This window comes from Odocoileus virginianus, chromosome 5 (assembly GCF_023699985.2).
Source record: "Odocoileus virginianus isolate 20LAN1187 ecotype Illinois chromosome 5, Ovbor_1.2, whole genome shotgun sequence".
In the NCBI taxonomy this organism is placed as follows: domain Eukaryota; kingdom Metazoa; phylum Chordata; class Mammalia; order Artiodactyla; family Cervidae; genus Odocoileus; species Odocoileus virginianus.
The window spans coordinates 56661297-56673675 of NC_069678.1; the positions used below are offsets into that span (position 1 = coordinate 56661297).

The 12379-nt window shown below is 37.7% G+C and overlaps 1 protein-coding gene across 1 annotated transcript in view; it reads left to right on the forward strand.

Moving 5' to 3' along the window:
* The window catches only part of ANKRD13C (ankyrin repeat domain 13C), a 92786-nt gene that overhangs the window by 49875 nt on the left and 30532 nt on the right, over nt 1–12379 (forward strand). The window contains exons 6-7 of the mRNA XM_020896199.2: nt 719–785; nt 6063–6207. Coding sequence (XP_020751858.1) covers nt 719–785; nt 6063–6207 — 212 coding nt within the window. The remainder of the gene's footprint in view (nt 1–718; nt 786–6062; nt 6208–12379) is intronic.

Sequence of the window (12379 nt, forward strand, 5' to 3'; positions counted from 1 at the left end):
TATGATATGAATGTGAGCAACACTGGAATGTAGAAATGTATAATTCAATAGTATGATTGTATTTTAAGAATTTTAAAACTATTGTACATTGAGCTTATTGAGTAATCTATGTATTTAGGATTCAAACCCAAATTCAACTAGCTCTAAAAGTGTATTTTTCTATTACACATATTACTTTTCTGGTATTTTATGCAGTTATATATAAAGAATTAGATGAGATCCAGGTTTATCTGGTTACCCCTTCCGGAGGGTTTAGTTACCAAAAGGCCTTGTTTTCTCACTAACAGTAGCATCCTGCAATATGTACCAAGAATGGCACTGCATTAGTTCTGCTACTCTTATTTGTATTTGGTGGTGGGTGGTGGTGATGGTGGAAGTGAAAGTGAAGTCGCTCAGTCGTATCCAACTCTTTGCTACCCCGTGAACTGTAGCCCACCAGGCTCCTCTGTCCTTGGGATTCTCCAGGCAGGAATACTGGAGTGGGTTGCCATTTCCTTCTCCAGGTGGTGATGGTAATTACAATTAAATAGTAGATATTTGAAGTTGCTCAAAATTGCTTTGTGTATTATTTTTCAGTGGAAAAATGTTATTTTTAAAGGAAATTATGACAATTTTGATAAAATAGTAAAAGGTTACATTACTGTTCTTCTAATTAAAAAATTTATAATGTCTCAAAACTTTAGGTGGTTATTTTTCACTTTTCTTTTTACCAATACAGTGCCTTTACTTTCCCGAATTCTGCCTTCTGATGCATGTAAAATATACAAGCAAGGTATCAATATCAGGTAAGGTGATTTTATTTTTCTCTTAGTAACAGATAACTGAAATTTAGAGGAAGCTTTTCTTTCTGTTGTAGAAGCTTATACATGGATGTAGTATTTTATAACTTAAACATGTCATAATATATTCACAATGTTTTATCTCCCTTGAGGTACTAGAGATAAGAAACCAAAGGCATAAAATCATGACTAAAACAAAGGTATTATTGTTCAACTACAGACTATCTAGAAGGCAAGTAGAATGAAGATAATAATACAATACCAAGAAGATTTAAGATGGTCATGCCCCTCTTCCTAGCTTTTTAGGGAATGAAGAACAACATTAGGAGGACCTAACTCTTGTCCTTTTTTACTGCATCTCTTTCCTACTGTTCCCTCCCTTATCTTCCCACTCATGCTTCTAGCCATTCATTTATCCATTCTAGTGAATATTTTTTAAGGCTAGTTTTAATTTTCTTCTGTTTTCTTTTTAAATTGATATTTGGATCTCATGGAGAATCTATTTATTTTACTCATTTCAGAATTTTATCATTACCTCTTTATATTAATATAGGTATATTTATAAATGATCACTTTTTCGGCACTCAGCTTTCTTTATGGCCAACTCTCACATCCGTGCATGACTACTAGAAAAACCGTAGCTTTGAGTAGATGGACCTATCTATGTTAGCAAAGTGGTATCTCTGCTTTTTAATATGCTATCTAAGTTTGCCATAGCTTTCCTCCAAGGAGCAAATGTCTTTGAATTTCATGGCTTCAGTCACCATCTGCAGTGATTTTGAAGCCCAAGAAAATAAAATCTGTCACTGCTTCCATTTTTTCCCCTTCTGTTTGCCTTGAAATGATGGGATGACCACATGCCATGATCTTAGTTTTTTTTAATGTTAAGAGTCCCTTGGATAGCAGGGAGATCAAACCAGCCAATCCTAAAGGAAATCAGCCCTGAACATTCATTGGAAGGACTGATGCTGAAGTTGAAGCTCCAATACTTTGTCACCTGATGCAAAGAGCTGAGTCATTGGAAAAGACCCTCATGCTCGGAAAGATTGAAGGCAAAAGGAGAAGTGGGTGGCAGAGGATGAGGTGGTTAGTTAGTATCACTGATTGAATGGACATGAATTGGAGCAAATTCTGGGAGATAGTGGAGGACAGAGGTGTCTGGTGTGCTGCCGTCCATGGTGTTGCAGAGTTGGACACGACTTAGCATTGAACAACAAATTATATAAATGATACCTATTTAAGCTATATAAGAATGCTAGTGAATATGCCAACTTTTTTTTAACTAGCCGTAATGTGCAGCTTGTGGGATTTTAGTTCCCCAACCAGGGATCAAACTTGGGCCCTGAACATTAAGAGCGCACAGTCCTAACCACTAGACTGCCAGGAGATGTCCCCATTTTAATGTATTCATATTAGTATATTTACATATGTATACATATAATTTTATATGCCTGTGTTTATAAAAATTCACAATATTAATTTGAGTATGTAGAGATCTAGAACTAGAGATGTTTTAAAAAGTTATATACACTCTTCATTTTATAGATTAGAAAGTTCAGAAAGGTGAAGTGATTTTTATGAGCATATTGCAAATTAATGGCTGAGCCGGGACCTCTCTGATTTACTGTCTTTTTATCATGTGACTTCTTATCACATCACAAGACAGAAATTTAAAGAAAATCAGTTGTTTATGAGGTTAATTATTAAGTATGATGAATTATAGTGAAGAGATGACCTTTAGTTAGAAATAAATTCTAGGGTAATTATTCTCAAGCAAAATTCTATTGGCTAGGGTAGAGTTTTCCATGTTTTTGTTTTTTAAATATAACCTCCTCAGATATTGCTCATCATGAAAGTTCTCATGCACATTAAATTAATGGTCATTACAGAAACCTTGGAAAACACAGTATAGATGAAAAAATATGAAAGGATTTGTTAATGATATAGATTTAATTCAGTAGTCTGTTGTTAGCAATATATTATGGATTTCAAAAAATTATCAGTTTAAAAATTTTTGATATAGGTACTTGCCAAAATTAGTAGATAACTTGGGAAATAGTATTGTCTTCCATGTGCTGCATTACAGGTTAGTTTTGGTTCCGTTTGATTCTTAAATTTAGGAGAAAAGGAGCTTCTTTCTTTTAAAGAATTATTTCACATTTATATATATCTTTTAAAAGTAAATGACATGATACATATTACATAATAAATATAGATGATTAAAAAAACCCCCACAAAATGGCTAAGATAGACATATGAGAATAAGAGCCTGAGAGAATAATTGTGTCAAAGAAGGTAGCTTAAGGGAAGCTGCTGTAATTTAGTAAGACACTGAAGCCTGGGGCTTGCTAACAGGTGAGCTCTTTACTGAGGTCGAAGGAGTGATAGGTTCAAAATGCTGGTTATCAAAGTTAACTAGAGTAATGGAGAAGCTGCATTTAGGAATGTATGGTAAAGGTTTTTTGCATAGATGAAGAATTAAAAGAAAAACAAGTTTGTTAATATGAAGCAAAAACTTTCACATTTAAATATCATGAGATAATTAGTTCTTTTAAACATCACTTTAAATGATTTTTACTTGTATCTCATGACAGCAGTGTGATTATTTAAAGTATCTTCTTTGGGAATCCCCTGGCGATCAAGTAGTTAGAACTGCATGCTTTCACTACCAAGAACATAGATTCCATCTCTGGTTGGGGAACTAAGATCCTGCAAGCTGCATGGGCAAAAAACAACACAATATATTCTTTGGTGTCTAGGAGAAATTCATATTTTAGTAGAAATAGTAATATGAACAACTTTATTGTTGAGAATACTAATAGATATTTTCACTATTAATAATTTTAAGGTAATATATAGCCATTGACCTAAATAATCTTTGCGAACTGTCTCATTTGAGCTCTTCCTATCTCAAGGGTAGGCCCTATTTTCTTTTCACTGTTACTTGGGCATTTATCAAGTTTTTATCTGTAAAAGAACATTTTCTATTTGAATCTTTCTGTATAAAGAACTGTATGTCCTTCATGGTGAATTACATGGTAAAAATTAGAAGTATTTAGGCTCATTAAGCTGAAAGCCAAGGACTAGTTAATACATTAAAATATCACCATGATAAATTATATCATTATGAGGCATGTTTGATACAGCTTACTATGCTATCTAATATGTCTAATATCTAAGTTGTATTAGATAGTCTTTCAGTTGCAAATTATGAAAACACATATAAAATAAAAATTGACAATGACTGGTTTTAGGTGTGGCTAGATTTAAGGGCTCAAATGTTGCCAATGTCAGTCTGTCTTTGTCTCTCTGTGCATCTCTTCTCTCACCCCCACCTCTTGCAACCCACTACTATTCTCACCCAGAATGGGCAAGAAGGGAGTGGAGGCAAAAGACTATAGAATAGGCCCAGAGGCCCAGACCTCTTTTTTTGAGGGGTATAGAGTTCCCTGGTAGCTGAAGCATGGAGTCCAAATAGGCCACTCATATAAAATGATCTGTCCCCTTTTTGAGACTTAAGTAGCCCACATCTTATAGAGGTAGGAGATAAGCCCCTTTTATGGGCATCATTTTCTCTTGTGCCACATGTACAAGCAATAACAGAATATGTTTAGTAGACAAGCACCAATACTGCAGTAGCAGGCCACTGAAAGTGGACCAGGAGCAAGAATTCAACTATAAAACAGCAGGTCAAGTTCACTCCTACAGGAGTTGGTGCCTTGCTATTTTTTTAGGACTTCTTATTTGACTCTGAGGGGTGTATATATTTTACATGACTCAGAAAAGAGCTTCTTCTACATAGATTAATCATACTTCCCTATTCATCTCTGTTGCCCTAGTAAAATTATTAATAGTGTCACCTTCACTTTCAAAAGTTACTAGTTTGGGAGTTAAATTATATGTAACCTTGGTTATTCTTTTGATGCAGCCTGTGAAATATGTTCCATTTTTCAACTTCTATAAAGGGAAACTAGTAGTGCCCACTCATTTGCCTTGTCTATGGTGAGAATGGAAAATCCTACAAAGTAATGAGTTCTTATATTGTGTTAGAAACTCAGTAGCCAGGGCGGACCTCTCACAAAGACTTAAAAGAAATTTTCTTTTGTTGGGTGTGATCAGCATTTCTTAACAGCTATGTGGGCCTATTTCTTAGATTAAGGACTGTGTTTTGAGCAGCTAGTCAGAGAGGTCCTGATATGGTGATCTGGAGACCACAAAGCCTTGGGCAAGATTGAAGCACATCAGGGTACTTGTAAACTTTCCCACTCCATTATTCTCTCTAATTTCACCAAGTAGTGGTTTCTAGAATTTATTTGAGACCAACCCATTGGGTCAACCATGTCAGGTCTTGGTTACAATGAACACAACAAACATACAGGTGTTTGAATACATGAATATTTGCCATAGGAAAGATCCATAATGTTTCAGGCTGTAGGGATGTTAGAAAAGAAAATGTTGGGAAAGAGAATGCTAATCTGAATCTGAGGAGTCAAACAAAAAGGCCAAGAATTTGGAGTAAATCAAATGGTTTATTGCATTGAAGGATGAAGCAAGGTTTCGTACTGTATGATTAAGCATCAGCATTGATGCAGCTCGCAAGGACCAGGCTGTGGACACACAGTCCTTAATCTGAGAATGTGGTCCATCCATTGCTATACTCTTCATATATACAGCAGACCTTTTAACAGTACTGGTTTGAACTACTTGGGCCTTCTTATACACAGATATTTTTTCAATAAATATATATTATAGTACTACATGACCCAAGGTTGGTTGAATCTGAGAGTGTAGAAATGTACCTATGGAGGGCCAACTGTAAAGTTATATATGGAGGGGATGGGAGTCAGTGCTCCAAACCCCTGTGGTCAAGGGTCAGCTATACTCTGTTGAGCTAGCAACTTGGTCTTAAAGGGATCAAAAAGTGTTAGACAGGTTTGCTTTTCTTTTCTGCCCTTCTTCCTTAAGGTCAGGAAGGGCGGGAAATAGAATGGGGTACAGGTAGGGAAGTGCATCTGCAATGGGAAAACAACCTTCCTCCTGCTGGATTAATGAAGTTATACATTCAGGAAAATGAAATATAGGTAAAACTGAATATATATTTAAATATTCTTTTGGTGTTTTTTAATGAGATATTTTAAATTTAGCTCTTATCTATAAGTTTGGCTTTGAAATATGGTATTAGCCTCTTGGTTTGAGTTTAGAAGGAACAAAGCTTGTTTCATTAATATGGAGTTTTATTGAAATTTTATTTGTCAGAATTTCTCATCTATCCATCTTTCACAGGCTTGACACTACTCTCATAGACTTTAGTGACATGAAGTGCCAACGAGGGGATTTAAGCTTCATTTTCAATGGGGATGCGGCACCCTCTGAATCTTTTGTAGTATTAGACAATGAACAAAAAGTTTATCAGCGAATACACCATGAGGTGAGCATGTTGAGCAAATTCCTGTAAATTGTTTAAAAAAAATGTCTGTGTATGCAGCCAAGCCTCAGTGTAATTGTTTTGAAAGACATAAGACATAATTGAGATGGTTTATTCCCAAAGTTTCCATTTTCTTACCTCTAGTTTTTAAAAAATTTTTTTGTTATCATCTGTTCTTTATCCTGACTAAACTATTGAATCTGTTTGCTCATAATTCACTGATGATCTCCTGGTTAAATAAACTCTAACTTCTTGTAGTTCTCATTTATTGAACCTGCTCTGGCCCTACTTTATTTTAGGGTTGTAAACCATCTCTTTCTCTTTAATATGACCACCTTTTTTGGTTCTTTGTACCCTTTTACTATCCCTAACTCTTTGGCTAGCTTTCTTTTCTCTTTCTTTTTGCTCTTAAAGTGTAAAATTATATTCCTTCTAAACACCGTATCTCCATATTGGTTTTTGCCTTTACAACCACCTTTGAAAAACCATGTGCAGCATTATCTTGATCCATTGTTCCCTAAAAGCTCCTTTCCCTGCTGTAAACCAAAGAAACAGCTTTTATAGTATCTATATATGTATCATTGATAGCCCTACAGATGTTCTTAAATCAACATTTTGTTTTATCACTGTTGCTTTTATTTTGTTTTTATTTTTATTTTATGCAGGCACACATAGTTGATAACAGAGCAAGATTCTTAAACAGCATATTGATATGATCAAAAAGTAATTTATGTGAATTAATTTTACATAGTTCTTTGACTTTTCCTCTTTCCCTCCCTTCCTTAAACATTTATCAAGGACCTAATAAAATGCATCTAGACACTGCTAGGTGCTACGTATGGAGAAGGAAATGGCTACCCACTCCAGTATTCTTGCCTGGAGAATCCTGTGGACAGAGGAGCCTGGAGGGCTGCTGTCCATTGGGTCACACAGAGTCAGACACGACTGAAGCGACTTAGCATGCATGCAGGCATTGAAGAAGGAAATGGCAACCCACTCCAGTGTTCTTGCATGGAGAATCCCAGGGACAGAGGAGCCTGGTGGGCTGCCGTCTGTGGGGTTGCACAGAGTCAGACACGACTGAAGCGACTTAGCAGCAGCAGTAGCAGGTGCTATGTATAGTGGCATTGTATTAATAGTATATAGTTTGTCCCTTGGTATCTGCCGGGGAATGATGCTAGGAACCCTGAGGTTATCAAAATCCACAGACGCACAAGTAAATAGTTGTACAATGTAAATGCCTTGTAAATAGTTGACTGGACTTCGTGGCAAGTTTAAATTTTGGTTTTTGGAACTTTCTGGAATCTTTTCCCAAAATATTTTTCATCCTTGGTTGGTTGTATCTGTAGATGTGGAACCTGTCAATATGGAGGGCCAACTGTATATCAGTTACTATCATATATGAATACAGAGTTGCAAAGAATAGCAAGGAGAGAGAAGAAAGCCTTTCTAAGTGATCAATGCAAAGAAATAGAGGAAAACAATAGAATGGGGAAGACTAGCGGTTTCTTCGAGAAAATGTGAGATAGTAAGGGAACATTTCATGCAAAGATGTGCACAATAAAGAAGAGAAATGGTATGGACCTAACAGAAGCAGAAGATATTAAGAAGAGGTGGCAAGAATACACAGAAGAACTATACAAAAAGATCTTAATGATCGGATAAAATCCACAGTGGTGTAATAACTCAGCTAGAGCTAGACATCTTGGAGTGTGAAGTTGAGTGGGTATTAAGATGCATCACTATGAAACAAAGCTAGTGGAGGTGATGGAATTCCAGCTGAACTATTTTAAATCCTAAAAGATGATGCTGTCAAAGTGCTGCACTCAGCATGCCAGCAAATCTGAAAAACTCAGCAGTGGTCACAGGACTAGAAAAGTTCAGTTTTCATTCCAATCCCAAAGAGTATGTCAAGGCTGTATATTGTCACCCTGCTTATTTAACTTATATGCAGAGTACATCATGCAGAATGCTTGGCTGGATGAAGCACAAGCTGGAATCAAGATTGCCAGGAGAAATATCAATAACCTCAGATATTCAGATGACCACCCTTATGGCAGAAAGCAAAGAGGAACTAAAGAGCCTCTTGATGGAAGAGGAGAGTGAAAAGGCTGGCTTAAAACTCAGCATTCAGAAAACTAAGATCATGGCATCCAGTTCCATCAGTTCATGGTAAATAGGTGGGGAAACAATGGAAACAGTGACTTTATTTTCTTGGGTTCAAAATCACTGCAGATGGTGATGAAATGAAAAGATGCTTGCTGATTGGAAGAAAAGCTGTGACAAACCTAGACTGCATATTAAAAAGCAGAGACATCTCTCTGGACAAAGGTCCGTCTAGTCAAAGCTATAGTTTTTCCAGTAGTCATGTATGGATGTGAGAGTTGGACCATAAAGAAAACTGAACATCAAAGAATTGATGCTTTTGAAATGTCGTGTTGAAGAAAACTCTCTCTGAGAGTCCCTGGGACAGCAAGGAGATCAAACCACTCAATCCTAAAGGAAATCAATCCTGAATATTCCTTGGAAGGACTGATGCTGAAGCTGAAGCTCCAGTACTTTGGCTACCTGATGTGAAGAGCTGACTCATTTGAAAAGACACTGATGCTGGGAAAGATTGAAGGCGGGAGGAGAAGAGGACATTAGAGGATGAGATGGTTGGATGGCATCACCAATTCAATGGACATGAATTTGAGTAAGCTGCGGGAGTTGGTGATGGACAGGGAAGCCTGGCTGGGATGCTGCAGTCTATGGAGTTGCAAAGAAATGGATACAACTGAGTGTCTGAACTGAACTGATGAAGCATTAAATGCCAGTATATCGGGACTGTGATCTAGGTACTTGAAAGCTCTTCTCATTAAATCCTTAAATAATCTGTCTAAATAGTATCATCTCTATTTTATAGACAAAAACATTGAGGCTTATAAATATTAAATGATACCTCTAAGGTCACACAGTGAGTATGCCAGGTGGATTGGAAAAGGAGAGAATGGAAGGGGGGAAAATATGTGTTTTTATGGTTATAGGCATACTTTATTGCATTTCACAGATACTGCATTTTTTACGAATTGAAGGTTTGTGGCAAGTCTTTTGCTGCTGTTTTAACAACAATATTTGCTTAACTTCATGTCTCTGTGTAAAATGAAGAAGAACTAAAGAGCCTCTTGATGAAAGTGAAAGAGGAGGGTGGAAAAGTTGGCTTAAAACTCAACTTTCAGAAAACTAAGATCATGGCATCTGGTCCTGTCACTTCATGGCAAATAGATGGTGATACAGTGGAAACAGTGGCTGACTTTATTTTTTTGGATTCCAAAATCACTGCAGATGGTGATTGCAGCCGTGAAATTAAAAGACGCTTACTCCTTGGAAGAAAAGTTATGACCAACCTACACAGCATATTGAAAAGCAGAGACATTATTTGGTCAACAAAGGTCCATCTAGTCAAGGCTTTGGTTTTTCCAGTAGTCATGTATGGATGTGAAAGTTGGACGATAAAGAAAGCTGAGTGCAGAAGAACTGATGCTTTTGAACTGTGGTGCTGGACAAGACTCTTGAGAGTCCCTTGGACTGCAAGGAGATCCAACCAGTCCATCCTAAAGGAGATCAGTCCTGGGTGTTCATGGAAGGACTGATGTTGAAGCTGAAACTCAAATACTTTGGCCACCTGATGCGAAGAGTTGACTCATTTGAAAAGACCCTGATGATGGGAAAGATTGAGGGCAGGATGAGAAGGGGATGATAGAGGATGAGATGGTTGGATGGCATCACCAACTCGATTGGACATGAATTTGGATAAACTCCAGGAGTTGGTGATGGATAGGGAGGCCTGGCGTGCTGTGGTTCATGCGGTTGCAAAGAGTTGGACATGACTGAGCGACTGAACTGAACTGAAATATTTTGAATCCTCACCAGCAAACAGATTATGATTCGCTGACGGTTCAGATGATGGCTAGCATTTTTAGCAGTAAAGTATATTGATATTTTAAAATTAAGGTATGTACCTTGCTTTTTAAGCATGATGGTATTGCACACTGCACAGACTATATGTAGTGTACATGATGGTGGTTTCACTGATACATCAGAGCATTTGGAAAAGGAAGTAGGGTTTGGGGTTTTAGGGGATGTTGATAATGAATCCATTGCTGATACCAGTGCACTTGTTTCAACCTTCTCTTTATATAGACGTCTCTGAAGTTTTTTCTATTATTAGTAACTCAGTTCTTAAAATTTCATTTCCTTGTGATTTGACTTTGGCCAATAGATGTTCTTTTCCCATGTTTCCGTCTTACTCTCCTTTGCCTCTTCCTTTTTCTCTGTCTCAGTTCAGTTCAATTCAGTTCAGTCACTCAGTCGTGTCCGACTCTTTGCGACCCCATGAACTACAGCACTCCAGGCCTCCCTGTCCATCACCAACTCCCGGAGCCTACCCAAAGTCATGTCCATTGAGTCAGTGATGCCATCCAACCATCTCATCCTCTGTCGTCCCCTTCTCCTCCTACCTTAAATCTTTCCCAACATCAGGGTCTTTTCAAATGAGTCAACTCTTTGCATCAGGTGGCCAAACTACTGGAGTTTCAGCTTCAACATCAGTCCTTCCATGAACACCCAGGACTGATCTCCTTTAGGATGGACTGGTTGGATCTCCTTGCAGTCCAAGGGACTCTCAAGAGTCTTCTCCAATACCACAGTTCAAAAGCATCAGTTCTTCTGCACTCAGCTTTCTTTATAGTTCAACTCTCACATCCATACATCACTACTGGAAAAACCAAAGCCTTGACTAGATGGACCTTTTTTGGCAAAGTAATGTCTCTGCTTTTAATATGCTGTCTAAGTTGTTCATAACTTTCCTTCCAAGGAGTAAGTGTCTTTTAATTTCATGGGTGCAGTCACTATCTGCAGTGATTTTGGGCCCAGAAAAATAAAGTCAGCCACTGTTTCCACTGTATCACCATCTATTTGCCATGAAGTCATGGGACCGGATGCCGTGATCTTAGTTTTCTGAAAGTTGAGCTTTAAGCCAACTTTTTCACCCTCCTCTTTCACGTTCTTCAAGCGGCTCTTTCTCTGCTTACTTCTTGAATATTGATAGGCCCTTGATGTTGTTCTCATTTTTACAATTTGCCAGAATATCCCCACAGCTCTCACTACCTCTTATTAGTTGATAATTCACGAGTATATACTTGTAACTCAGATCTTCTGAGTGGGGACCTATTTAAATGCCTATTGTGTATCATATGTGTCTCTTAAGTACCTCAAAATTCAGTTTAGTGAAGACTTAACTCATTATTTTCCCTCCAGGGTGCCTGTTCTCCCATTTTCTTTCTTTTGGTGATTGACATCCTTTTCTGTTCAGAAAGCTTGTAATTGTTTGGACATCTTTTCTTGTACTCTCAGGTTCCTAATTAGAGAACATGTGTGGTTATTCTTGTCCTCCTAATGCCTTATGGGTGCATGCATGCTAAATTGCTTCAGTCGTGTCCGACTCTGTGCGACCCCATGCACAGCAGTCCACCAGGCTCCTCTCTCTGTCCCTGGGATTCTCCAGGCAATAATACTGGAGTGGGTTTCCATTTCCCTCTCCAAATGCCTTATAATTATCCCTTTTTTATTCATGCTGTTATTGCCATAATTTAGATCCTCACTATGTTAGCTGGACTGTCACAAATGTCTCATAAATGATCTTCCTGGCCCCCATCTTCTCTGCTTCTAAATTGTCTCACATATTGGAGATAGGTTGAACATTGAAAACAAATTCATGAAACTTGTCTTCCTTAAACACACTTTAGGAGTTCCCTATTGCCAAGAAGAATGAAATCCAGTTTCTTCCTCGTGGCATGGTTCCTTCATGACGTGGCTTTTGCTGACTTTTCCCATGTTTGCCTTACCGTGTTATCATAGCTACCCTCATGCTGAACTCTTTGCAGTTTTTTCCAGGCTATTTAGTATTCCATTCCTTTGTTCATGTTTCCACTTCTAGGAATACACTTTTTACACTCTCACCCTGTGGGATACCTATTTAGTGTTGTTACTTCCTCCCCTCCTGGGTGACCATTCTTTTCTTGATGCTCCACTAAATCTGGTACTGTAGAGCTTCTAGTGCTATTTCTTTCTTTCTTTTTTTTTTTTAAATCTATATGGCATTCTTCTTTTTGGGGGCTAAGCTCCTCAAAGGTGT